At 38.4% G+C, this 26,308-nt stretch overlaps 2 protein-coding genes across 3 annotated transcripts in view; one reads left to right on the top strand and one right to left on the bottom strand.

Annotated features, from left to right (window-relative positions):
• camsap2b (calmodulin regulated spectrin-associated protein family, member 2b) overlaps positions 1–7,499 on the top strand; it is a 73,078-nt gene extending 65,579 nt beyond the window's left edge. The window contains exons 15-19 of one of the 2 annotated variants that reach the window (XM_072669369.1): positions 159–255; positions 1,453–1,518; positions 2,678–2,787; positions 3,038–3,156; positions 4,670–7,499. In XM_072669369.1, coding sequence (XP_072525470.1) covers positions 159–255; positions 1,453–1,518; positions 2,678–2,787; positions 3,038–3,156; positions 4,670–4,966 — 689 coding nt within the window. In that variant the 3' untranslated portion in view covers positions 4,967–7,499. The remainder of the gene's footprint in view (positions 1–158; positions 256–1,452; positions 1,519–2,677; positions 2,788–3,037; positions 3,157–4,669) is intronic. The other variant, XM_072669370.1, reaches the window with a different exon arrangement.
• Positions 7,500–13,810: 6,311 nt separating this feature from the next.
• On the bottom strand, positions 13,811–18,217 carry LOC140546219 (sterile alpha motif domain-containing protein 9-like). Its single transcript, XM_072669452.1, has one exon. It carries the CDS (start codon positions 18,215–18,217, stop codon positions 13,811–13,813), a length of 4,407 nt encoding a protein of 1,468 aa, XP_072525553.1.
• Between the last annotated feature and the right edge of the window lie 8,091 nt (positions 18,218–26,308).

Genomic DNA, 26,308 nt, shown 5'->3' with positions numbered 1-26,308 from the left:
GTGCAAACCTATTCAAGCACAGGTATTAGAATAAGCCTGTTACTCCACTCACATGCTAGTATTTACATTTAAATATTGTGGAGAGTGAACTCAGCAGACTATTTTTAATTATGTTTTGTGTTTGTGTTCATGTACATATGGCCCTGTTTCGTCTCCAGGGTCTCGACCTCGTGGATTCTCTGTCTCTAGCATATCACTTGCCTCACTTAACCTGGCAGACAACGAGAGTGTCCAGTCAGACAAGAGGACGTCCAGGTGAGTGTCCTGCTGTGGCCTTGGCTGCATTTTCCACATTTCTAAAAAGCTCATGTTTAGCAACTCACTTATATTTCATTTAATTTTAAGTATTAAAATCTTGATGATCAGTCTGATAACAGTCCGATATTTTCTTTTTAGTGAAGTGACAGTAGTGTTTGAGGTTCATGTTTTCTCCGTACCATGTATCAAACTCCTATTATTCTCCTATGCTAAAATAAATACTTTTCCGTTATAGGGCACCTTTTAGCTCAAACTACTCAAACATTCTACTGACCAAAGGAACAAACACACCCCAGGGCACACATAAGCACCCTAAATTGAGCAGTAACTGTGCCCTTTTAACTTGTGCATTCTGGTGTTTGGTTATGTCTCTGTACTCATTACTCGTGGCCCCAGCCACACTACTGTTACTACTGCTATTACTGGTTCATTTTAGCCTTGTCTTCTTCTTCTAACTTTGTCTTCTCTTATGCCCTTATTTTGTAAGCCTCTTGTTTTTATCTACTTTAAGATGGTTGTTGCTAAAAGGCATTTATAGACCTGCTCCAAACAATACTCCATTGTGCTACAAGGTATCTTGTACATCACGTATAGTATGATGTAGGGCTGGGCGATATGGTAAAAATACTATATCACGATATCACTTCATCTAATTAAACAAGTCTAATTACACTGTTGGTAATAAAACATGCAGTTGATCAGTGTTTATTAGGCACTAACAGTATCCTCGATATGCTTAGAAAGCATATTGTGTAGCACGATAAAATTTATCATGATACAATAAAATATTGTCATATTGCCCAGCTCTAGTATGATGTTCTTTTTCAGGCTAGATTTGTTACATGATTAGATCAGATTCATTCTTTTTTCCCCTCTGAAATCCAATCCAGTATCTAATAATTACTTTACACATCAAAGTAATATTTTTTTAGTTATAAAAGTTAGGATTTTCACTATAATCCCTCACTTTTTTGTGTGTTGATCTGCTTATTTCACTCTAACCTCCTGTATGCTAAAGGCCTCTCTACTCTTTTCCCCTCTGCTGTCTCTCTGCCTTTCCTGTCAGATATCTCCCCTCTGATTTCCTGACTGCTATTACTGTCCTTTCATTTCCTGTCTGACATATTTCTCCTGTTACTTCTTGTCTGACGTTCCTCCCTTGTGTCTCTACTGCTCTCCTGCATGCTGCGGCAGACGCAGTAAACTGTCGCCAGGCAGGCTGTGTTTCTTTTTAACTTCTCCTAAAGGGGGGAAGGTCAGGTCAGTTTCTGCCAGGTCTGACCAGTCCACCTCACTTCACCGCCGCCAGTTCAGCTAGATACTGATAGTCACTGAATTATCAGTTTTAGCATAAATGCCAAACAGTGCAGTGCAATGCAAGTTCCTCATTCATTGTAATACCCACCCGCTTAAATCATGCATCATTTCTTCTGTTAAAAATCCAGAATTATCCTTTACTACTTTACGTAGAGGTAACGCAGTATTAGGTGTCATACCAGCACAGCTATTTTAAAAAGTGATAAATAAACTGGAATGTTACTATTACAATTACCAAACATAATATCAGACCACTTAAATATTTGGGAAATTAATAAATAAATAAATAAATAACCTGTTGAGAAAGCTGTTGCAAAGTTTTAAAAAGGTCACTTTCTATAACAGAGGCCTTTTTTATTTGATTCAGAGAATAAAGGGGGACTTCTAATTCAGTATCATTAACTTGAAGGCTAGAGTGGCATGCATTAAATTGACAGATTGAACTACGGGTCATTCACAGGGTCAAAAAGAACCTGCTTTAATGACACTTGTTTTTTTTATAATGTGCTGAAGTAAGATTGTGTTAATGTGCTACATTTTTACAGCCCTAGAAAAAAAACTGATAAACGAAACGAATCACTGACCCCTTTGTAGATGGAAAATTAAAATTAAAAAGACATTATTGTATTCAGCCAGAAGCTGTCTAGTCACACTGTGGGGCGCCTCCTGCAGCAGCTAAAGCTAAAGTTAAAGGACATTCGAATGCCTTATTAAAAACAAATGTCAGTAAGAACATTGAAGAAAAAAAAAGATTGTATGAACCAGTGTTTATACATACATAAACACCCCTTGTGTCATGATAGTTCAGAATAGGAAGAATGCATCTGCTTCTAGCTTTCATGTTGGGTCATTCCTGCTTTGTTAAAATCTGCTTCTTATGTAAAGCTGTAATATGCTAATGTCATGCTAACTGCTGTTTTTTATGCTTTTCAGTCAACAACTTCTCTTCCATGCTAACTTTTGCAGAGCTGGTGAATGTTTGGCTATGTGTCTGACTTTTAATTATTTGCTGCAACAGCGAACATTTCATATGTCTGTCTACTAAATAAATGATGCTGTATTTAAGATTGAGTGTGTGGTGTGGTTGTGTATCCATCCGTAGGCCAGAATCTGCAGAAGGTCAGCTTTCGCCGTGTCTGTCAGTAAATAGGAATGGGGAAAACTGGGAGAATGAATCAACGTCATCAGCAGCGTCCAACGCTGAATACACAGGTACACCAAGCTTTCTATTTCTTTGTTTTGCGTACGAGTAGAGCCTTTCTGAAATGAAAAGAGAATTTGTAAGATGTGTGCCTATCTAATCAGTTCCTATGATGTTTTGAGTAATATTTCATGCTGAAAAAATAAATGCAGATGAGTAAATAAATATTAATTACATTTATATTTATTCTGAATAAATGACAGCTTTAGAGTGCATTGTTGAATGGTTCACTGATTGTTTCATAAATCTCTTCTTAAATAGGCCCAAAACTTTATAAGGAGCCCAGTGCCAAGTCTAACAAGTACATCATCCAGAACGCTCTGGCCCATTGCTGCCTGGCCGGCAGGGTCAACGAAGGACAAAAGAACAAGATACTGGAGGTCAGGAGTTATCCACTGAGCTGTGCATTACAGCAACAGGAATGAACATGTTGTGGAAAGATGGTCACAGTTATAAGAGTTATTTATCCACAGTCAGGAACTGACCCATGTTTTTTTTTTAAATACTGCAGTACTTACAGATGTACAGATTAGGTTTGAAATTAAACAATAGCTAAGAGACACAGACTGCCATATTGACATTTTTTAAGACTTTACATGCAGCCAGCTCAAGTCAACAATGTTGAAATTGCAGCATTTGTTATACATCACCCTCCTATTTTAGAAGGATAACTGTATAATTGATTATTTCTTATTTCTGGTGTGCCAGAACACTAATAAAGGTTTAATGGTGATTTCTCATTTGCATATTGTCACTATCATATCAAAACCATGTGTTATTACCATTTGTTATTGATGAAAGGTCCAACAATTCTGACTTTTATTACATTTAGATGATTATTTAGGAAATTACCAGGAAACAGTGCAAACTCCAGTAAATGCATTCTTAGGTTAGAAATGCTGGCGTTTAGGAGGCTTGATTATGTTTGTGTTTCCCTGTTTCCTGATAAAGTTACCATTTTGGAGATACATGGTTTTGTTTGGACAGCAAGAATATGTTGGAGTCGGTTAACGTCTCTCAACAAGACTGCCAAATACGTTTCAATTCAAGAAGAAATCAGTATAAACTAAAACATAAAATAATATTGTCTTTTATGATAAAAAGCAAAATGTGATAGTGACCCTTTCAAACATGAAGAAAAACAGACCAAGAAAAATCTTCATGATGTAGACTCCTATAAACAGAAGAATACGGTAGAACAGTGATCATCACAAAAACGTACAGAGTACAACCCACTGACATTATGCTAGTACAGGGATCCTCCGTTTCAGTCCTGGAGGGCTTGAGGTTATCCCTGAGGTGATCCCTGCTCTAACACACCTGCACCCTTTAGAATGACCTAGATTTCTTCCTTGTTTATGATTCTGATGATTATATGTCACAAACACAGTCTAAACTAATTTCACACAGCTATACTGTTCATGTCATTCATTGAGCACATTGAGCAATCATTCTCATTGCAGGCTAGACAAAGTAAGTGAACTTACTTTGCCACAAACCATGACGCTCCCTCCACCATGCTTTACAGTTAGAAAGAGGTTTTGTTGTTGGCGTGTTCTGTTTTCCCTGCAAACATAGCATTGTACACTTGTTCTAAAAGATTCTTATTTTGTCTCATCTGTCCATGTAACATCCAAGTGTTTTTGAGGAGCTTACACTGTGGAGGTTCTACTCAGAGGGCTAAAAAACCCTGTTAGTTTAGTTTAATTGTGTTGTATCCTTGTAGAAGCATATTAATAGGTTGTACCATTAACATTTCTGTCGTTTAGACGATATGTGGTTTGACATAAGCACCAGTTATTTCCTGGCATTGTACACATAATGTTCATATGACAGATAGACTTGCTGTCATTCCTCCAATGTGATCAGACTTCTCCTCTGATCATTTTCTAGGAAATGGAGAAGACTGAATACAACAACTTCCTCATCCTGTTCCGGGACGCAGGTTGCCAGTTCCGCGCACTCTACACGTACTACCCTGAGACAGCAGAGATCAGCAAGCTGACGGGCATCGGTCCAAAAGCCATCACGCCCAAGATGATCGAGAACCTCTACAAATACAGTTCGGACAAGAAGCAGTTCTGCCACATCCCCGCCAAGACCATGTCCGCCAGCATTGACGCCATCACCATCTACGGCCACCTCTGGCAGACCAAGAAACAGAGCACGCCCAAAAAACTGCTCAAATGAGCCCAGCAGAGATCAACCAAACACTAACTAGGCACCTCACTGGAGTTCCGGGCCATGATTTTGGACACTTTTGCATCATCGTCGTTTAGCTTGTTCCTCAAAGAGTTATGGGAAATTTACAGGATCACGGTAGATTTTACGCACAGCTTGAATGTCTAAATCCAGTGACGGATTTGAAGTCCATGTCATGCAGCAAGCATAACATCCATATTAGCTGGTAGCACTCATGGTGTTGGTTGTCTGCATGTGGTGTGTGGGAGTGTGCGGGTGTGTGTATGTGTGCATGTGCGAGTGTGCCAAAATTAAAGGTTGTAGCATTTATTCCTGAGATACTAAAAGCAGCTTAGATTGCACACCCGTGTTGTTCTTATTTTGAACACGTTAAACTTCTGTGGCCTTACGCTTGTCTTGTTTCAGCATTCTTGCCTGCTTTTTCTGCTCGACAGTACACTTCTTGGTTTTGTGAACAAGCCATTTACGTGTTTAGGGCTAAATGAGGTGTGTGCGTGTGTGTATGGGGAAGAGACTGATGAATATGTTAAACCTGGGGCAGGATGAATTGCTCAATATGACTCAAGCCTAGTCTTGGAGAAACTGCAATGCTTATGGTGTTATGGGCATAATTTGGGTCTTATGTCCCATGAAGTTTACAGAAGTCAAATCTACGTTCACATTACAGGCTAGAAGTGGCAAAAATCCAGTTTTAATGTGACCAATGTGATTTCTGATTACCAAAATCAGTTTTTTGTTTTTTTTTTCAAATCAGATCTTTTTTTTTTCATATTTGGATTTTTTTATGTCCAACACTTTGTAGACTCCCGTTCAGCAAATACTGCTTCTAAAATCTGGGGTATTAACAAACATTTGTCACCCTCTAGATGTTGGAATATTGCTATGGGGATGCAATTTCATTCAGCTAAAAGTTCTTGAATTCTCATTAAGTCTTCAAAGCTCGCAGCAGAGACTGCAGTGCTGTCCTTTCATAGAGTGTCTAACACCCAGTGAGAAAACAAGCCTAAAGAAACTACATACATGATGCCCTTTTAGAAAAATAAAATACAGAATTCCAGAAATGAATGAAGACTTCCAATCCACAATGATTCCGGGTGGACTACGGACCCACTGCAACCCTCACCAGGAAGAAGCGAATAGAAAGACACATTTTTGGTTTTAAACCGGCCCCCAGGGACCCCCATACAGTTCGGATCAGCCCAAATCGCAACACATTGGGGTAGAGCAAAAATATGGACAGTCTGGGCATTCCTGAGGACCTGTTTAAGAACCACTGCCATATTAAACAAAATTTATTTTTTTGTTTATTTTGTTTTTATGTGTATTTTTGTGTGCATACAGGTTATTCTGGGTAGAGTTTTGTTCACATTAGGGGCAGATATTGGTCACTTACAATGAAGACTGTGGAACTGAATGGATCTGAGCAAAATTGACCAAAAAAGCTGGCCCTTATTTATTTAACTTCTCAGAGTAAGAATGCTGATCTGGGATTCATTTAGACAGCTGATGGGAGATGAGTGTAGATCAGCTTATACTCTGACATGCTTAATAAATTAGGCCCACAGTTTGTAATGTGAACGTAGCTTTATGTCAGTTTGAAGAAGGTCACATGTATATGAAGTGTTGTCTTACCGTGTGAATTTATTTATATTTTGATAAATATCTTCATTTCTCTGAGGAACATATGAGGGGCATACAGTATGGAAAGGCCATTGTGTTGAACTGAATGCGGAAATCCTTTGCCTGGCCTCTACATCTTGTCGTGTGGCCTTTCACCATTTTAAGGAACTCATCACGGACCTAACAGTTAGCGCTGCTGGACTGTAACGCACTGCGCTGTCTACACACACACACACACACCTTGCCGTGATTGTGTAACAATCTTTGAAGCGTAACGTTAATGTCAAGAGTATGTTTAAAACATACTGATAGACAGCTTTTAGGAACACAGAAGTGTAATCCCTGAATATAATATTCTGAAGCTTCCGTCTAGACGCTGCCTGCATTGTTGCTAAGTAACCTGCTTCTTCATATTAAGTATAAATGACATTTCCAGGAGCTGTTACATTTTTACAGGCTTGTGTCTAATAACACTATTATTATTATTATTATTATTACTTTCTTCAGGTCCACAAGAACTGAGATGTTTTTATTTTTTATTAGCTGAAGAAAATCATCCATAGGATTTATTAAAAGCTGTACATATATAGTTTTACATGTTAAGCATATTTTTAAAGCCATTGAATAATTAAGGATATTTTTCATATAAACAAGTAAATGCTTTAAACTTGCTAAAGTGTTGTGGGTAAGTGTTGCCGGTCTTGGCTGGGGAAGAAGCTGCAGTGCAATGAGAGTGTATTGTATTGAACATCTGAACGTTTGCTTTTCAGTTCAGGTCACTACATCTCCTCTCCTGTCGTCCATGTGTGTGTTCATCATCGCCTATGTGCTGTATGTCTGGTCTTATCTGAATATCTGTTAACCTTTAGGCCTACACAAATACAGATTTTCATCTGAAACATTGTTTTTGTGGTGCTTTAATTTTTATTAATTATAATTCATTCTTATTGTACAATCTGTGCATCTTTTCACTGTAAGATTCCTGCTCTGACCTGGGAAACTGCTGGACCTCCTGCTCAAACTGGACACCGGTTGGGGTGGGTCTGTTCGGAAAGATGTTCAAGTGCATGCACCCTCAATGTCAGCAGGTCAATCAGAAGTGTGCAGTGATTGGACTAAGTAGAATGGAGCCAATCGGGGGCTTTTCTGCTTTATTCATCACCGCTGCAGTGAGTCGGGGTGTCTGCGCTCAGAAGGTTGCTGCCCATTGCTACATAATTGTCACCATTTAATCAACTGAGGTGGAGTTACAGCACTGTATGAGTAGTTCATGTTCGCTTCACCTTTATTTTTCTGTACTTCCCACTCCTAGGTGCATGCCTGAACACACAGCATTTTGGGCAATGCAGTTCCTACCGTCATGGCGTGTACAGCCAGACAAGAAGGGATGAACACTCGCAGAGATGAAACAAAGCAAGATGAGTTTAATAACTCAACAGAACACAAAACAAGGTGCTATGAAAAAGCAAAGTGAGGAGGAACTGAGGAATGAGGAACAAAACCGATCATGACAAACCAGATGGCAAAAACAACAAACCTGGGACTGGGAGGAGCAGGGAGCAATAGGAGCTGAGCGGGATATAGGTAGAAGATAAACTAAGGAGGGGTACGACGAAAAGCCGCAAGCCTAGCTTGGTATACAGGGGTAACTAAAGACTCTGTAAACACACAGGGGTAGCTGGAGAGCCTGACTAGATAACGAGGCAAGCCAAACCTGAGTATCTTGAGACTGCCTCAAGCTGGGGTCATCTAGGAGCATGAGCAGGAAGCGAACGTAACACGCTTGCCTCTCGAATCAGACTCTGATATCTCTTGCCAACTTGAACACGCCACCAACGCGTGAGGAATCACGGAGAGTAATGGAGCTCCTTAAATGCTCCCAGTCCCAGGTGCAACTCATGAACACAAACGAACACAAATGAACCGGAATCAACACAAACGAACAGGAAGTGAGGCGGAAGTCCTTATATGGGCCTGTGGGCAGCGACTGGGATCGCCCCGGGGGAGGGCGCGATAACGAGGGCCTGACACCTACTAGTATGCAGCAGATCTGAATTTTAAACCTCCTGCGGTGCACTAGCCAGAATGTATGAAAATGCTTGCAGATGCAAAAAAATATTTCGATTGTACTCCTGTTTGAACATGGTTTTGCATGGCGTAGCGTAGTGGAGAACACCACCACTATCTTCTAGGGTTCCGTTTCTTAAATCCTTAATCCTTAATCCTTGAGGAGTTTTATGTGTCTTCTCTTCTGCATGCGTTTCCTCCAGGTGCTTTGGTTCCCTCCCACCTCCACAAAAAAAAACACATGCCCCTAGTGAGAATGTGTGAGTATATATCCAAGGGGTTTTCCTGCCCCAATGATTCCAGGTAGGTGCCAGACACATGACAGTTGAGGACTTATACATATTATTTATTTATTTATTTTTAATACATTTTTATAATATTTAAGTATTTGTAAATAACTCACTGGCTTTGATGAGCTCCTAAAATACACAATGTAAAGGTGTTTTCTATACTTTCGCTGATAACATAATTATAACATAATTATTACACGTCCTTTAGCTCTTTATTCTTTTCTGATGAAGATTGTTGTGGATGTTACTGAGGGTTTTGTGTTTTTTGTGGCTTACTGAAAAAATATCTGTTGTCTCTTGTTCTTTCATCTGACCTGGCTGGCTAACAAAACACACACACATACATACACACACAGCTGAACAAATATTAACTAACATGAACTGAACTAAAGCTGAATATGCTTTATTCAATTTAGAAATCTGACAGAAACATAATTGGTTTTGTTGTTCTGCAGATGTGGTTTAGTCAATGATTCAAAATCATAAAAAGTTACATCAGGCCAACTATTGTACAAGCAATAAGAAAATAAAAACATAAGTACATAGTGTACGTTCATCTTAAATAATACATTAATACATTAATTAATCTTAAATACATTAAATATATTAAATATTAAGTATGTTGGAATGAGAGTCAAGTATTTTCTATTTTATTATACCTTACTATTACCTTACTGTATTATTAGTAAGGTACAGTTTTACCTTACTAATAAGTCAGGAGATGGTGTTTCAGTTAGTTTTGGTATATGAGTGTGCCGTGCTGTGTTCTAGGGTGACCATATGTCTTCTCTTCTCTGACATTCTTTTTGGGATCCAAAACAAAACCCCTAAAATTCCACAAAATGTCTGGGATTCACACTGATTTTGCAGCAGTGTTTGCTCCTACGAACAAACTACTATTCAAGCAAACTTAAAGTAAAAGTTGAACTTATTAATTGTACTATGTGAACGATTAGATGAATAAAATACAGTCAATGATGAATGTGTTTGCTTTTAGTTCTGTTGTTGTCAGTGAAGAAACAGATAGCTTAGTTTTAAACTTTCACAAGCAAAAAAGGATTTTATTTATACGATTTAAAATTTCCTACCGACTATAAATGTACACAGAACACAGGCATATTGGGCAGAAGGTTTGAGAGGATGGAACTAATATAATGAGTGTAATAAACAATGTAATAAATTGTGTAATAAACAATAACATGATGCATCCCCTGGTGTTTTGACACAGATGCCTGATCTACATGTTGTATTGGCGTTTTGTATATTTGATCTGCACAGATTTGCTCTATTTTTTCAAAAAAGTTTGTTAGTGCAGATTAATAAATTCAGACAGGCAAATCCATCATTAATCTTTTTAATTTCAGATTAAAATAAGATTAAAATATGTTCTAATTCAGCAGGGGTTAGTTCCTAAGACCTTGCTCGCAGATTGATGAGTAGCCTGACCTACTAGTTCTTCACAAAATGCTTCTTTAGGTGGGCTTTGCCTGCAGTTCAGCACCCCAAAGCCGCTAATTCTCGGGGGGGGATTTTCTTTCAGAAAATCAGCACCACATGGGTACACTATATGGACAAAAGTATTGGGACACTTGTTAATTCCGTGTTTCTTCTGAAATCAAGGATATTAAAAAGAGTTTATTCTCCATTACACTTAACCTACTAAATAATATTGTTCTGTTTTTATATCTAAGTTAATTTCAAGCACTCAATATGTAATATAATTCATGTTACTGTTGCCGTTTTAGCCATTTAGCCCTACATTTTGTGTTTTAATTTTACAGAAAAACATATAAATAGGGATGTTATCAATAAATAAATAATGATCTTTTAACTGAACTAAAAAATATGATATTTTTATACATGAGGAATTCATTTTTTATTTTGTATTATATTATAAATAATCATACAGTTTTCAAAGGGTCAAAAGGACCACTCTGGCCCTTCTAGTAGTTGAACCATTTAATTCATGTGAAATAAAAACTTGATATATATAGTATAGATATAGTATAGATATTCTATATAAGTATAGAAAATTATTGATTATTGATGTACACATTTAAATTAAACAAATTTAATCACATTTTTATAGACTTGATGTGTAATAGGTAGGAATTGCAAGTGTAATGTTTGTTATGGTTTTATACCTGTAATTAAAATACTTATTGCTTATTGTTTTTTTTGTTTGTTTTAATCATCAACATAAAGTTAGCACAAAAAGTAGGGACATTTGTTTTTGGTAGATTATTTCTTTGTTGTAACAAAGCTTCTTGGTAATTTTTAATGGGTCTGAAACCACATACTCAGCTCTGCTGCTCATCCCATGTATGTTCCTTACAAATGTGGCACCATTTAAAAAGGGAAATTAACAAGCTTTCCAACGGTATAAGAGGTATTGCCAAGAAGCATTATTACAACAACAAAAATAATAAACCAACCACAAACCTTCTTACTTTTTGTGCTAAGTTTAGAATATGTAATAATAACTAAAAACTTGTTCGTAGGTTTGGAGACTTGCAAACCTGCCATTCTTAAAGTTACCTGGTTCTTATAAAGGTGTTTGTAAATCGGTAAGAATAATCGTTATAGTGAAACTGACTCCTGGTCAGTTTGAATTTGAATTCATTTATCTTAGCTTTCACTTTAAAGCTATAGGCTTTAGAAAATGAAATGATGTAAAATATTGTTGGGGCAATGACGTCATTTGAATTCACAAATCAGGACTAAGAAAACAGATTAACGTTACTACCTCACTACTATTAATGTCTGAATCACAAACCCACAAGCCAACTTATTGCAATTGTCCTTGTCCTGACGAACACCGATATTTCCCGAGGGCCCAGCACGGGAGTCCCTCTATCTTCTCAACATTCCAATTTACCCATATACTCATAATAACACATGACATATGTAAAAAGACTTCATTCACCATACATTACTTGCGTTTGAAGTGATAAAGAACTTTGGATAAAGTATACGATCCTTTATGTTTGTTTGTTTGTGATTTAAATTGTATGATCAGTTTGTGAAACTGTAAAATGAACCAGAACTGAATCAAAAACGAAAAACTAATTTTCCAGTTTTCCCCAATTTTCTATAAATATCAGTACTTGTAGTACTGGCTAGTTGTACTGGACAGCACATTTGTTTCCTGTGGTTATGAGACTGCTTGGTGTAGACACAGGACTGTTTGTGTGACTTCATATGTTAAGTTTTTCATTAAAATGTATGGCTTTTAAAAGGCAGTAATCAGATTATGTTACTTTAAAATAGTAATAATATGGATTATGTTACATGTTAAAAGTAACCCTCCCAATCCTGCAAGTACATGAGGCAGTTTAGAAGTAAAAAAGAGGTTGCATATGGAATTATGGTATATTATATTAGTACCTTGTAATTAAATTTGTGATTATTTAGTCTAAATTATATAATGCTTTATATGAAACATAAAATGCTTTATAATGCAGTATCAATTAAGTATGCTATAGACACAATTAGGTTATTGTGCATTACTGAAAATACAGCATTGTTTGGCTGCCAAGTAGTGCATGAGTGAGCAGAGCTGCATAATTGATTGAGAAAAGCTATGTAATACTATTTACCATGTAGTATTGCAGTTGTTATTTTTTTGAGGATACTGTAGTAATGCAGTTGCAGTATTGTTTAAATGATTGTTATATCACATAACAATGAAATGACATAACTGCACTAGTATTGTATTGTCATTGCAGTTTTTGAGCCATTTAGAATTTTTTTTTTTTTTTGACTTTTTGTATTCTTTTTGTATTTATTGTGGGGGAAGATAGGAAATAATTCACATATAAACTGAGCAACATGAAAGTGGTGCAACATGGCATTTTGTACCACTGGTCAAACCACTGGTGAAGTGTTTGTTTTTTATTTTATTTTTATTGTATATGATATGGACAACCGTGGATGCATACAATATTACCCCAATGATGATTATGTAAATACATAGACCTGAATCACATAAACAAACTGGTATGGATGGAACTTTAAGTATTTTTAAGTATTATTATTCTAAGTATGTTAGAATAATCAGTATAATCCATATTCATAGCTGTTTTTCCTGCCAACACCCCCACCCACTTTTGTTACATACACATGAACATGGTCAACATATTCAACACTAAAAAGATCAACAATATCACAATTATAGCAACAATAGGAACAATAGAGACATGAATGGCATTAAATACATTACCAAAGCAATCTTACATTGTTTTCATTAAATCATTAAGAAATATCAGGCTGTTTCTGTGCACTACTATAATGTCTCACACTGTTGGCCACAGCGGGGAGCTTACGCACAGGTCATATGTTCCCATGTGCAAGAGTTAACCTCCGCCCTTCACCTGAGACTCATCTTCAGCACACAGGTGCTGTTAATGATTGGACTGATTAGGACTCTTCTTAAGCACCTCAGTTTGGAGTGTTCTTGGTGAAGTCCCTGTTTCTTTACATATTTTTGATGTGTTTGTGGCACCTTGTTTCTTTGGTTTTGACCTTCTGCCTTGTACTGTGATCTGGATTATGGATTTTAAATTCTGTGTTATACCTGTCTGCCTGTTCCCTAACCTCTGCCTGGCACTGTTTTTGGGGGAGTTTGGCGTTAGCCCTAATAAAGCCCTCTACACATGCAGCCTGCCTCAACCCATATGTTACAACACTTATAATAACTTCATCAATAATTTGACTGAACTCTTTATACATTCTCCATCAGGACTGCAAGGACATACACAGACAGTATTTGATTATTTGATTTGATATTTTGACTTCTGAATATTAGGTTAAACACATGTTTGCAGGCTGTTATTCCTACAGAATAAGTTGTGCCCTAACTTTCTTCATACTTAATGTCATAGGCCAGAGGCCCATCAATGGCAAAGCCTATGTAGAAGGACACTCTTTCTGTACTGCACCCTCCTCTTAAACCTCCAATGTACACAGGGCGCACTGGAATTTTCAGAGCTCCATATTTGGTGTAAAGATCCCCTTGTTCAATTGTACCACTAACTCTGAGAAGCTCATTTGTTATTTCCTGAAATGTGAAGATTTCTCCTTTTTGCCACAGGACATTACGCTCCCTTACATTTTTGAAATGTTTGTCAAGTGCTGCTTTAGGCACCAGCTTATTAAGCCCATCATATTTACCCAAAAAGAAGTGTGGGATGGTTGCCCTTGCTCTGTACATATGAGAAAACTGCATCCTTGAACATTTTCTGATGTTTTCCACGTAGGTTGCAATAGCAGTAGACGTCACTTTTCTGCCAGGCCAGTGCAGCAGTAGGGCAAGATAGTACGGCTCTGGGTGTTGGTGCTGTGTGCCAACATCTTGCAAAATTTCATTTAAAAGATCAAATAGTTCCTTTTCTTTTTTTGCAAGTGGTGATTTGGGCTTGAGCAGCTTGAGTATTATGTGTGAAAGTAGGTGGTTTGTCTTGTCCTTCGTAGTTTTGGTGACAGCTTTCTGGTAAATGAAAGAGTACTTTTCAGCGATTTTTTGTACGGTCTCGGCTTTGTCCTCCAAGTACTGGAGAAGTCCTGGAAAAGAATCTGCCTTTTTTCCCTCAAGAAACATTCTGCACTCCTCAATTTCCAGGTTCAAGCTCAGTTTGGGGTTCTGTTTCTTCTCCTTTTGTACTTCCTCAGGTGTGGAGCAAAACAAGGAAACATAGACGTGATAGTGCTCAAAAATCCTTTTCCTGTTCTTCAGCTCTCTCTCTTTGTCTGCTCCTTTCTCCTTCATGTATGTGAAATACATTTCAAGGAAGTCAAAGGCGTCTTTCACCTGTGCCTTCATGAATGCAAGGTTTGGCTCGTATTCCTTTAGAATGGAAAGGAATTTATGATTGGTCTCATTATCAGTAGTAGGTACATGTGAGATTGGTATTTTTCCTCGAAGGAAGCTGTGAATGTAATGGTTCTTCATAAAACCACAGCTGTCAAAGAACGGAAGTTTCTTGATGATGTCAAATACAGTCATGGCAATATCGATCTCACCCATGTAGCCTGATATGTTATAGGATCCTTTCCTGTACGGTTCCTCCTGAAATTCCGGAGCATCGTCAGTCTTCGCTAGCAGTTGAGCTCTTTTGAAAGCCTTCCTTGCTGATTCTGCCAGCTCAAGGTATTGCTGCAGTTCCTCAGGAGTTACTGGTTTGTTTTCCAGCCTTTTAGAGTCGAGTTTGTGCCTCAGCTCACTTCTTGAGACTTGTCCAACTGTATCAACAGTGTAAGAGTTCTCTTTGATGACTCTGGCAGCGTTTGCCCAGTACTTGGCTTGATCAAAGTTCTTCTCATTCAGATAAAAATGCCTGGCCAGAGCCTGAGGTATTACAAAGTCTTTGTCAAGTCTAGATGATGCTGCAGTGAAGATGTTTTGGATTTTTGCAAGTCCATCATGCCCAGTGATGATATCCTCTATTAAAGGGGAAAACAGAGTGTCTTTCTCATCTCCTTCTGTCCTTCTTTGTCGTGTAATCAGCATGCTTTTCATATCACGCACCAGGAGGTCTTGTCCTATGCATCTTTTGAAAAATAAGTCATAGTGTAGCATGTTGAGGACTATGTCAGATCTTGTACATTTGTGCTCTTCTTCCAGGATCTTGACGCACCCCAATGCCATACTTTGATGGACAAAGCGCATTGCTTTATAGACACCATATTCTTCAACTGTGAATTCAATAAGCAAGCATTTGTAAGGCTCCATTTTCTCCAGCACAGATTCTCTCCCCCAAAGAGCATTTTTGATGCCCAAGAAATCTTCACATAATGGTATGGAAATTGCTGATTCACTCACATATGAGTTTAGAAGAGCCAGGATAGCAAGAAGCTGTGATTGTCTGCTTTCGATGACAATATCTTTCAGGATATTTGAAGCCACATTTTTCACATAATCCTGACTGAAGTTATGCTTCATTATCATGAAACTGTAAAAGTTCTCTGGTTTCTGGTGAATTTCTTGAAGTTCTTCCAACTTTGTCTTGAATGCGTCTTGCTCCTTCAGAGTGAATTCTGTAGTAATGAACTCGCTTTCAGTCGATGTGTTTTTAAATCTGTCTTTTGGATTATTTGAGCGAATACAGTTCAGGATGATAGCGAAAGCATCTATTTCACCGATGTTTTTCCTCAAATTGCGCTGTAGCTCATGTGTGCTTTCCACTTCTTCCTCTGAGCTTTCCACTAACAGCAGAACTGGCGTTTTGAATGATTGCTCACTTTTTCCACATCTCAAGAGGTGAGTAACTTCGTGTGCCACTTCTTCTTTGCAGACGGTGTTGTCCTTTAGCACAGCACATCTGAATTCATTTCTGAGACTCCATAGTACATGCATGGCTAAAGTGGTTCCTCCACATCCAGGATGATGAAAAAGATTCAGCAAAACACACGTACTCGAGTGTGACTTGATTTGAGCTCTGATCATGCCCTTTAGTTTGCCATATTTGTCCCGTTTAATGAATGGCTTCGCTTGGAATATTTCAGAAAAATAGAAGTTCCACCATTTCACTTTCTCTCCTCTGTAGAATTCAGCCTCTGTTGTAATCTTGAAGTCTTCAAACTCCTTGCTGTCTTCATCAAACACATTTTCACATTGGTTCTGGCAGAGGATGTCTAGAGCTGGCATTAAGTCCTCATCCATTTTTTTTAGAATAACCGAGCTTCCATCAACAGATGGCAGGAGTCTGTTTATCATGTGACTGTTTTGTTCGAGTGATAAGACAGTCCCATTGATTTCGCTGAGCTCTAGTTCATAGATGCTTTGTCCGCTGATGTCATTGTCACTTTTGGCTTGAATGAAATCTTTCCATTTTTGAAAGATGTTCTCTGAGGTGCAGATACTCATGATGTTCTGTGCACCTCCAAGATTGGTGTAAAAGGACATGAATGTGTGAATGATGGGATCTATCATGGCCTCAACAGGAGAGAGAAGAAGGAATATAACCAAGAATTTTCCTCTCTGGAGGGTTTCAGGGTTGCAAAAAAATGAAATCATCTCCTGCACTTCTCCAGCTCTCTTAATTAGCCACTCTTTAGGAGTCAGAGGTTTTTCGAACTCTACATCTAGATCCTCTCTGCCATTGCAAAAAATCCAACTGGTTTGTTTGTATAAGTTGAGACTTTTCATCAGATGTTCTGCATCTCCATTAAATTGGCTTGGTTTGTGGAGATTAGCGATTCGGACTTTTCTGTAGTTGCTGCAGCATCCACTGACTGCAGAGTCTGGATCGAAGTCTAAGACACAGAAGGTTTTCATCATTGTCATAAACTGAAGATGCTGCAGTTGCTCAGGGTGGGCTTTGTTTGTCACAATGATGTAGTAGTCATAGTAACCAAGATTTTTCCCTCCACATGTTAGCTGATTTTTAAGCTTTATGCCATGGTTTGATTTTCGTTTCATTTCAGGTTTCCTTTCTGCTTCACATCTCCTTGCGTCGATGCTGGGTAAATTGCTGGTCATTGCTGCTAAGTCTTTAGTGCTGATGGCTGTAGTGCTTGCACCATCTCTAATGAAGAATTGACCTTCATGGGACTTCTTCTGCTCCTTTTTTTCATCCAAAGTCTTGATATGGAACAGCTTACCTTGGACAATACTGTGGGATGGAACCACATCAACCTCTATGACACATTTGTTGGTTGAGGTAGAATTTGCACTGATTACATCCACAAAGCGTGGTTGCCTGATACATAGCTTTGCAACATCAGCATTGTTCTCAAAGTGCTTCTTAATTCCATTATTAACAAGATCAATGATCTCATCTTTTTTCTCAATGAACACCCCAATAATTTCACCATGCATATAACCTGTACATTTAGAGTCTGCTATACCGAAGTGAATGGTACCGTTTGTCCTAGTGTTCATACATCCTGCAGCAAATCGGAACAGCTCCTTGTTGATTTTTTTCTTCATTTCATTAAAATCTTTTGCTCTTGTTGCGCTTTTGTATTCATGTACTGGATCAATCAGATTACCTGGTCCGGTTTCAGGTGTCAGCACATAGTTTTGAATGTAGCAATGAGGGACAGATTGCTGGTCAAAGGGATGAAAAAAACAGGAATGGGAAGTTTTTTCTTGTGTGTCTACAGTCTCCCTTTTGTCTTTACACTTCTTATTTCTTGTATCGTTTTCAGTATTTCCAGACTGTTGAGATGTTTCTTCAGATTGTGAGAAAGAATGATGCTCTAAAGGTGGAATGTTCTGGTCTTGACTGCATGCACTTTCTTCCTGATCTTGGTGCTGCATATCTTGAGTTGTGTTTGTGTTCTCATCAGTTGTTTCAGAACTAACGGACACACCTTCAGGGTTTGACCTAGACGGCTGGTCAGATGGATGGAGATTAGAAGAATGCTGGATGTTTTCTTGCGTCCCCACATTCTTTCCATGATCCTCACATTTTGTGCCTTGAGCTGTATGAGTATCCTCATCGGTTAGACTAGACTTAGTTGATGTTTCTTCAGGTTGTGTTCTGTCAGAGTTGTGTGACGCTTCACTGGACACTTCTGTTCTATCCTCCTGGTTCATTTGGGAGGGCACATTGCTCAGTGAGTGGTTTGGAATGTCCTCTGAATCAGAATCAATTTCTGGTTGTTGTTTTTCCTGAGATTTGAAAGACTTTTTTAAGGCTTCAAGTCTTCTTATAATCTTAACTGCTGGACCGTGTTTAATGCCTAGATGACACAGATCATTTAATTGATAATAGAGTAGCTCTTCACCTGACACTTCCTCTTCGTATATCTTGTCAGCATATTTTCTTTGCACTTTAACCTCATCACACAACCACTGACGAACATCTTCTCGAGTCCAGTCTTCAACCCTTGGAGGAGTATTCATGTTGCGGCTCATGATGTATCTCTAAAAAGAAATTTTGAAAATTGTTTATGTAAAGTAGTTTTCAGACTATTGAAGAGTTTGTTGGGAGTTCAGTCATCAGAATCAGTCTGAGCAGGCCTTTGTCCAATGACATTTAAGACTGTAGAATATGTAGCAATTATAAATGCTTTGGTGTTATGCATTTTATTTATTCATTTATTTTTTGCATTAGAGCAACACAAAAAACGAATTGAATTCTTATAATATTGGCACACAGAACTCCAGAAATGGAGTGGACAATGTTACAGGCACATTTTCAAAATAATTCGATTTTAATAATGTGATGCTTCTTTAATTTGGTGCTCTGATTCGAGTTATTCACTGGTTTGAGAGACTGGTGGTAAAGATGCAGTTTATTCAGAAAACTGGTAGAGGGTTCACCTCTGTCAGTGCTGTTCAACCAGATTTGGAAACATGCTTTTCCTTAGGTCTGGGGCGACTTTCGACGTAATCGATTATTAATATATGCCGATTTTCATAAAGTGAGTCGAGGAGTCGCAAGGATGCTCGCGCCCACTAAAAACAGGGGCTGTGTTCCAAACCCCACATTACAACACTAAATATTTTATTTAAAATAATCCCCTGTCATTAGGAGTGCATTCCTTAATGTAGTTAGTGAAGTACAGAAGTGTGTGGTTTGGGGTGGAGGCATGGATTCCTCCAGAAAGCAAGTTGCGGCCAAAAAAATCGGCCAAAAATCGGCCAAATCGGCCAAATCGGCCAAAATCGGCCAAAAATCGGCCATGGTCATCTAAAAATGTAAGAGTATTTCAGACAGAAACCCAACAATGCTGCTGCTACGGTAAATAGTAACGTTGCACCAGGTCTCATCCGTGCCATTGTTATTCGGTCATTTTCTGTTTTTTGTTTAATGGTCATGCAGAGTGAGAGAATAGCTGAAAATAACAGCCTCTTGCTGCAGCTTGTAAATTGTTTTTATTATTTTCCTTGCACTATATCAATGAAAAAATGTATGGACCTTGCCAGTGATTACCTTAGCTACACATTACCCAAGTTATGAAATAACCATTTTCAGTTTAAGTCTAGCATTTAAGTAAACTGATGCAAAATTTCAGAGTTGCTATAAAATAAAACACAGGTTACTTGTTAACAGTGAGGTATTTTTTTTGTATTATTTTAGTTAAATTTGGCGCGCGAATACACGCATACATGGCCTTTAGAATACTTATAGAATAAATTAGTTGGTAAATTAACCGACTAATTGAAAAGCCATCTTACCTCAGTGCGGTTGGTGACATTAAATAATTATGTTTTTTTGTTTGTTTGTTTTTTTTATGAATATCTGAAACGATTTACATTTCCATCAGATTACAGATTTGAAGCTCCTATTCTCCTATTTGTCGGTTTGTCTTTTTGCCTGCTCCCTGGCACGGATTGTGAGGAGGCTGGATGTAATTGCAAGACTTACTAAAACAGAACACAGGTGCGCAAAGCAACAGAACAACAGAACTAAACTAAAAAAAACAAAAAACTAAAAAAACAGGTATGACCAGAAATACATCTGTGATGTGCAGGGATATCATATACTGCAGGTACAGGAGCGCGCACACAAGACTACAATGGGACTGACCAAAATAAAGACCTTCAGATTCACAGAGCGAACAATGAACACAGTTAGGCTCACCTTTCAGGCTTTTGTGGGTTGAGGGAGTTTCACTTTGTTAGTGTTGACTGATCTTTCTGTGTATTTGGATTTCTGCGGACAGTGGTCCTTCCGACGTTTTATTTTCTTATTCTGACAATAAAAAAAAGTAATTCTGACAATAAAAAAAATAGATTTTGCAATGTCCTCATCACCACATTACAGTTCTGGCAAATGAAAATTTACTTGCAACGAAAACCATTTTAAACGACAAATTTATTATTTTGGTTATTTTATTTTATTTTATTTTATTTTATTTTATTTTATTTTATTTTATTTTATTTTATTTTATTTTATTTTATTTTATTTATTTTTTGGGGGGAGGAGGGGGGGGGTCAGAAAAGATGATGAAATGACTTGCTTTTCTTGGCTTGCATCTAACTGTTTTTGTAGACCTGAGCATTTTTCAATTGCTGGTAAAATCTGTTGGAGTTGAGGAATGTCAGGCGTCGACAATTGGAGTCTTGCATCTGTGGCAAGTGGCTCTAGTTCATATTTTTAATAATTTCCTTGTTAAATACACACCTCTCACTAAAAAGTCTCTTAAATGTCCCACCCACAGTGTTTTATTGACAGGAGAGGCTTGATAACTATGAAAATGTTGGCAGTGCTGGAGCGCAACGATGAAGAAATCAGTCGAAAATGGGAAACTGTTGTTCCGTAATTAATCAAACCAAATCAACCACTTTTTAATGTCATTACACATTAATACAGGTGTGAAGCTGAGTGGAAATCATAGGTGCATAGTCCCTCAAAGTAGTAAATACACAAAATACACACTGAACGTTTTGCATTGTTGTTAGAAGTTGTTCCTTGGCATATGTTTGGGTCTCAACCTAAACAGGTTGTTATTTATAGTAGAAACCTCATATGTTGGCACATTACAGCTATATGGTTTGAAATCTGGCTGAGGTGACTATATGCATATGTATACACAGACACAAATAAATGTGGAGTACTGCTAAATTGTATTCATGACATAGAAAATATTAAGAATTATTCCATAAGACTGCATTAGTCAATGCAAAAACTATTATTAGTTTATAATAATCTGTTACAGGTCTTTGTGTAACCAAGCAGAGTTATTTCAAAATAGTTTATATATTCCACTGTACATTTTCTACGTAGAATCTTTACTACAGGAATAGGAATTATTAACTAGTTTATAAAATAGTTTATTTAAAAGTTTATAAATATATTTTTTAAATGTACTAATGAAAGATTACCCATGAAAATCCTACCTGTAATTATGTATTTCCATGTGAGAATAAGCAGTTCATGAATCACTCAAGCAGGTTTGTCTTGGGTTGTGAAATCTAAATCAAGGCAAAATCAGCAGCTGAACAGCAGCGTCTCTTCCTGGCTTTTAAAAGCTCTCTTTGTGCCTTGCCCTTTCATAATGTTTGTGCCCTCCCCTGACAGAATTTATATGCGGAAATGCCAAGCCCTGCCATTACCATCTTAGTAAAGAGGTGGTCTAATTACCAAGTATTATGCTTGTTTATAAATGAAAGTTTGATTTGTAATAAATATGTTCAACATATGTATATAAAAAGGTTTTCAAGCTAAGTATTTTCAAGTTTACCTGGCAGGATCCTCTCTGTGTGACTGCCTGAACTAATTTTAGATAAGCCTGTAACAGAAAACCTAGACCAACGTCAGCTGCATCCCATCTGTCATAAGTGTCTATGATATTGCATGTTAAAAATGAATTTCATGCTGTAATAACCAAGCAATACCAGTAAATACTTGTTTGACAGCTTGCTCAGCTTTATGTGCACTGTGGGGACATTGGCAATGTTCACTAATTACACATGAAACAAGACCCAGAGTGTGTGCTTCAGTGCTGGGTTGCCTGGCAAAGAAGTGTACAGTTACCAAGATTTGATCACTGATCCGATCAAAGCAGGAAAAATGGACAAGAATCTGTGTGTCTTCGACACGGGACAAATTGTGATGGCTAGATCACTGGATCAGAACATCTTTAAAACGGTAGGTCTCGGTCTTGATGTGTGCTCCCGTTTTACAGTGGTTTATGCAGGAAAAAAAACAAGAAAGGAGCACCATGCAAAAACACTATGTATAATTGCTATTGGGTTCCTCCTACCCCTAGCGAAAATGCTTTACACAGCATTTGTTGACAAGCTGAGAGATATCGAACCCTCAGTAAAAGTCAAAGAAGCATGTAAACAGAGGTGGTAGAGTACAGGATTACAGGATTTTACACCAACATGACTCAGTTACGCAGTGTTACACAGTTCTCATGAGTGGCGTCCTGCCTGCTACACCAAAGTTGCATAGTGCAGTTTGCAGTGTGCTGAGGCCAAAGTTCAAACAAGTTACATTTACATTTACGGCATTTAGCAGACACTCTTATCCAGAGCGACTTACAAAGTCTTACAAAGCTTTGCTATTTACCCAAGAAAAACCTTAGCTAGTTAGAACAGACTAATAATTCAAAAGATACCTCTATACTTAGACATTACTAAACACAAGAAAATAAGGCGACCATAGTACTCTATTCGTCCAAGTATTCTCGGAAGAGGTGGGTCTTCAGTCTGCGTTTGAAGACAGTGAGCGACTCGGCCGTTCGGACACCCAGGGGAAGCTCGTTTCACCACTTCGGTGCAGGACAGAAAGAAGCCTGGACGCTTGTCTTCCGTGGATTTTGAGGGATGGCGGGTCGAGCCGAGCCGAACTTGAAGCTCAAAGGGCTCTTGGTGCAGATCGGCTTTTGACCATTGCCATCAAGTAAGGAGGGGCTGGTCCAGTCTTGGCTTTGTAGGCCAGCGTCAGGGTTGTGAATCTGATGCAGGCAGTTACAGGAAGCCAGTGAAGAGAACGCAGCAGTGGAGTGATATGGTTGAATTTAGGGACGTTGAAGACGACCCGTGCCGCTGCATTCTGGATGAGTTGCAGGGGCCTGATGGTGCGCAGAGGGAGACCAGCCAGAAGAGAGTTGCAGTAATCAAGTCTGGAAGTGACGAGAGACTGAACAAGCACCTGGGTGGCCTCTCTAGAGAGGAAGGGTCGAATTCTCCAGTTAAAACTGTCTGACCTGTATTTTCATTTAGCTGCTTTGTGATAATGCCCATTGTTAAACCTGATTTTGAGATGAGGTAATGGAGAACTATGACTAATTTCAGAGCAAGTGTTTCCGCCATGAAGCAGATGGTGGCTGCATCAATTTAACTTCCTCTGTGTCATAGGTGTCTTGGTGTTTCGGTGGCATCCCTCACTAGTCTCCTTCCTGCACGGTCACTCAGTTTGTAAGGACAGCTGCTCTAGGCAGATTTACCCATGTGCCAATTTATATATTTTTTTCTCCCCAATTTGGATTGCCAATTCTACCAAGGCTACCGACACTGGCAGGGTGAAGACTGGAACAGGCCTCCTCTGACATGTGCACAACCAGCCATCACCTCGACACAACGTCAGGAAACTGCAGTTTATCCGGCTCTGATTCATCAGCCACCAGATGCCAGTGCCGGCCAGCAATGCACTGGAGTGATGTGGGGAGAATGTACCATCTACCCACCCTGGAGAGAGCAAGGACCATTTGGGGCCTTTCCTTACATTTCTTAATAAGAGATTTGACTGAACTCTAGGGAATGATCTGTGAGTTTTGGAGGGATTTTTTGTATCCATCCCCCTTTTTAATAACCTTTTCTCCAGAGTTGCATGTTTGTTTGTCTTCATGGTGTATGAATAGCTAGGAATACTGATTAATCAGTGATTGGACCTTCCAGAAAGGTTCTCCTTAGTCAGGAATGGCAACATAAATAAATGAATACATACTTGAATGTGTTACATAGTTCACCCATCGAGGAGATATATAACCTTTTGTAACATGGTCAACCTTCTGAGATTTCTGGGTATTTGCCAGAAGTTTCTCCCCGGCCGAGAGTTTTTCAATAAATATAGTATATATAGTATATAGTATAATAGATTTTACTGATTTCTGCTTATTTAGGGATTTCCTAATTTAGAAATTTCCACCACAATATACTGTCAAAGAAGTAATGCCTTTTTTTTTTTTTTAACCTACATTGTTTCTTTTTAGACTGTAAAAGTAGGCTGTAAAAGTAAATGGCTGCTGGTTGGACAATCACTTCCCCTGTTATTGGGCCGTGCCAGTGCTTGATAAGCAAATCAAAGAAGTCAGGTGTTCTATCACATGTAGCTCACATACCCTTGTATTTGCATGCAAATGTTTTTTGAGGTTTTTTTTTTGCATACACTGATTTGTCAGCTTGTGAAAGATATATGTTTGGAGGATATTGCACAAAATGCTGTAACATAACAGTATATAACCTAAAATATTACTGCTATAACAGTAATAACCTAAAATCTACTGACCACCATTATACACCATTTTATATCTCTGAACAGAAACAGTAGGCATCTGTGCACAGCACATTTGCAAGTGTTTTATCAACACTATGAGTGTGAAATCGAAAATATCAGTGTTACATTTAATACTGGGACTGTGTTGATTAATGGTAATGGTAAATTTGCCATGTAGTGTGTGTATTTTTGTCAAAGAATCAATGCTATGAAAGATTGGGTGTTCTGAGAGCAATACACATTTACACATCAGTGTTCTGTACATTTGTACATTTCAAAAGATCAGAGAACTTCCTGTCCACTCTGGCTTTGGAAAACAGTCAATGGTAAATCTCTGTAGCAATTTAACTCCGTAACACTCTTATTACACACTAAGGTGTCCTATTTAGTAACTACAACTACTGGTGGGGTTATTCTTTGCTCTTTCTTTTCCGGCCCATAGCCTTTTTAAGGGGTTAAACATAGCTCAAAACCATCTGTTCATGTCTTTGTATGATGTCCACAAAGATATAGTGGCTGGTGTAAAAGCTGTCAGAGTCATCATCCCATGCTACCGGGCTGAAGACACTGCCATCTTTAAAGTGTTCTTTTTTATTAGGGGTGTTCAGCTGTCCAAAAGATAGAAAGAGGAATGTGTTGTTCCACCTTGCAAATGTGAACCAGCAGATCCTGCTCCACCTAATAAACAAACCCTTGTGAAATATAGTATAAGTATTTGATGGATCTAGACCTGTGCATGCCAGTTCAATGAATCATGTTAACATGAATTTGAAAACATTGCATGATGAACAAAGGATCACTGTTGCTTCAGCCTTCAGGACATAGATAGCATTCTTTGCATTTAGATTATTATGCCCTGTTCTGTGTCTGACACACCTCAGCACTGTTCTTTGTGCACCAACTGAAAATAAAAGTATGTCTATGCTCGTTGTCACTGTTCCTTCACGACATAACGCATAACGCATAATGTTTTCATATGGGGTCGGAAACCGTATGAAAAAACTGCAAAAGTGAGCCTGATGCATTTTGGAAGCCGGTCATGTGGACTGATAAAAAGATAAGCAAACAGCAGGTTTGAAGAAAAAAGGGGGCAGAATTTCATGAAAAGACCACCTCTCCAAAGCACAGGGATGGATCGATCATGCTTTGAACTTGTGTTGCTGCCAGTGACATTCAACATTCCCACTGGGAGCTCTCAAGAGGGAAAACATGATTAAATACCAGAGATTCCAAAGCAAATAGCCCTGATCCTCCTCTACATTGCATATCTGCCACCATTGCCATCCTTTTGGGCACAGTCTCTTCAAATCACTCTTCTGCAAGCCAAGCCACATGGTTAACACAGTCACTCTTTACAGTTCTCCTCCACCTTGCATCGTCTGCCACTACCTTTATTTGCGCCTGACTCGGGAGCCTTCAGTTTGCCTTCCCTTATCTTTGGAGGGAACCAGCAT

Source organism: Salminus brasiliensis, chromosome 23 (genome assembly GCF_030463535.1).
Source record: "Salminus brasiliensis chromosome 23, fSalBra1.hap2, whole genome shotgun sequence".
In the NCBI taxonomy this organism is placed as follows: domain Eukaryota; kingdom Metazoa; phylum Chordata; class Actinopteri; order Characiformes; family Bryconidae; genus Salminus; species Salminus brasiliensis.
Note: the sequence above shows the minus strand (reverse complement) of the source record. Positions and strands in the feature narration are given on the sequence as shown.

What these genes read in the sequence shown, in the direction of transcription:
- LOC140546219 (XM_072669452.1), bottom strand. Translation starts at nt 18,217, where the DNA reads ATGCAGCACCAAGATCAGGAAGAAAGTGCATGCAGTCAAGACCAGAAC.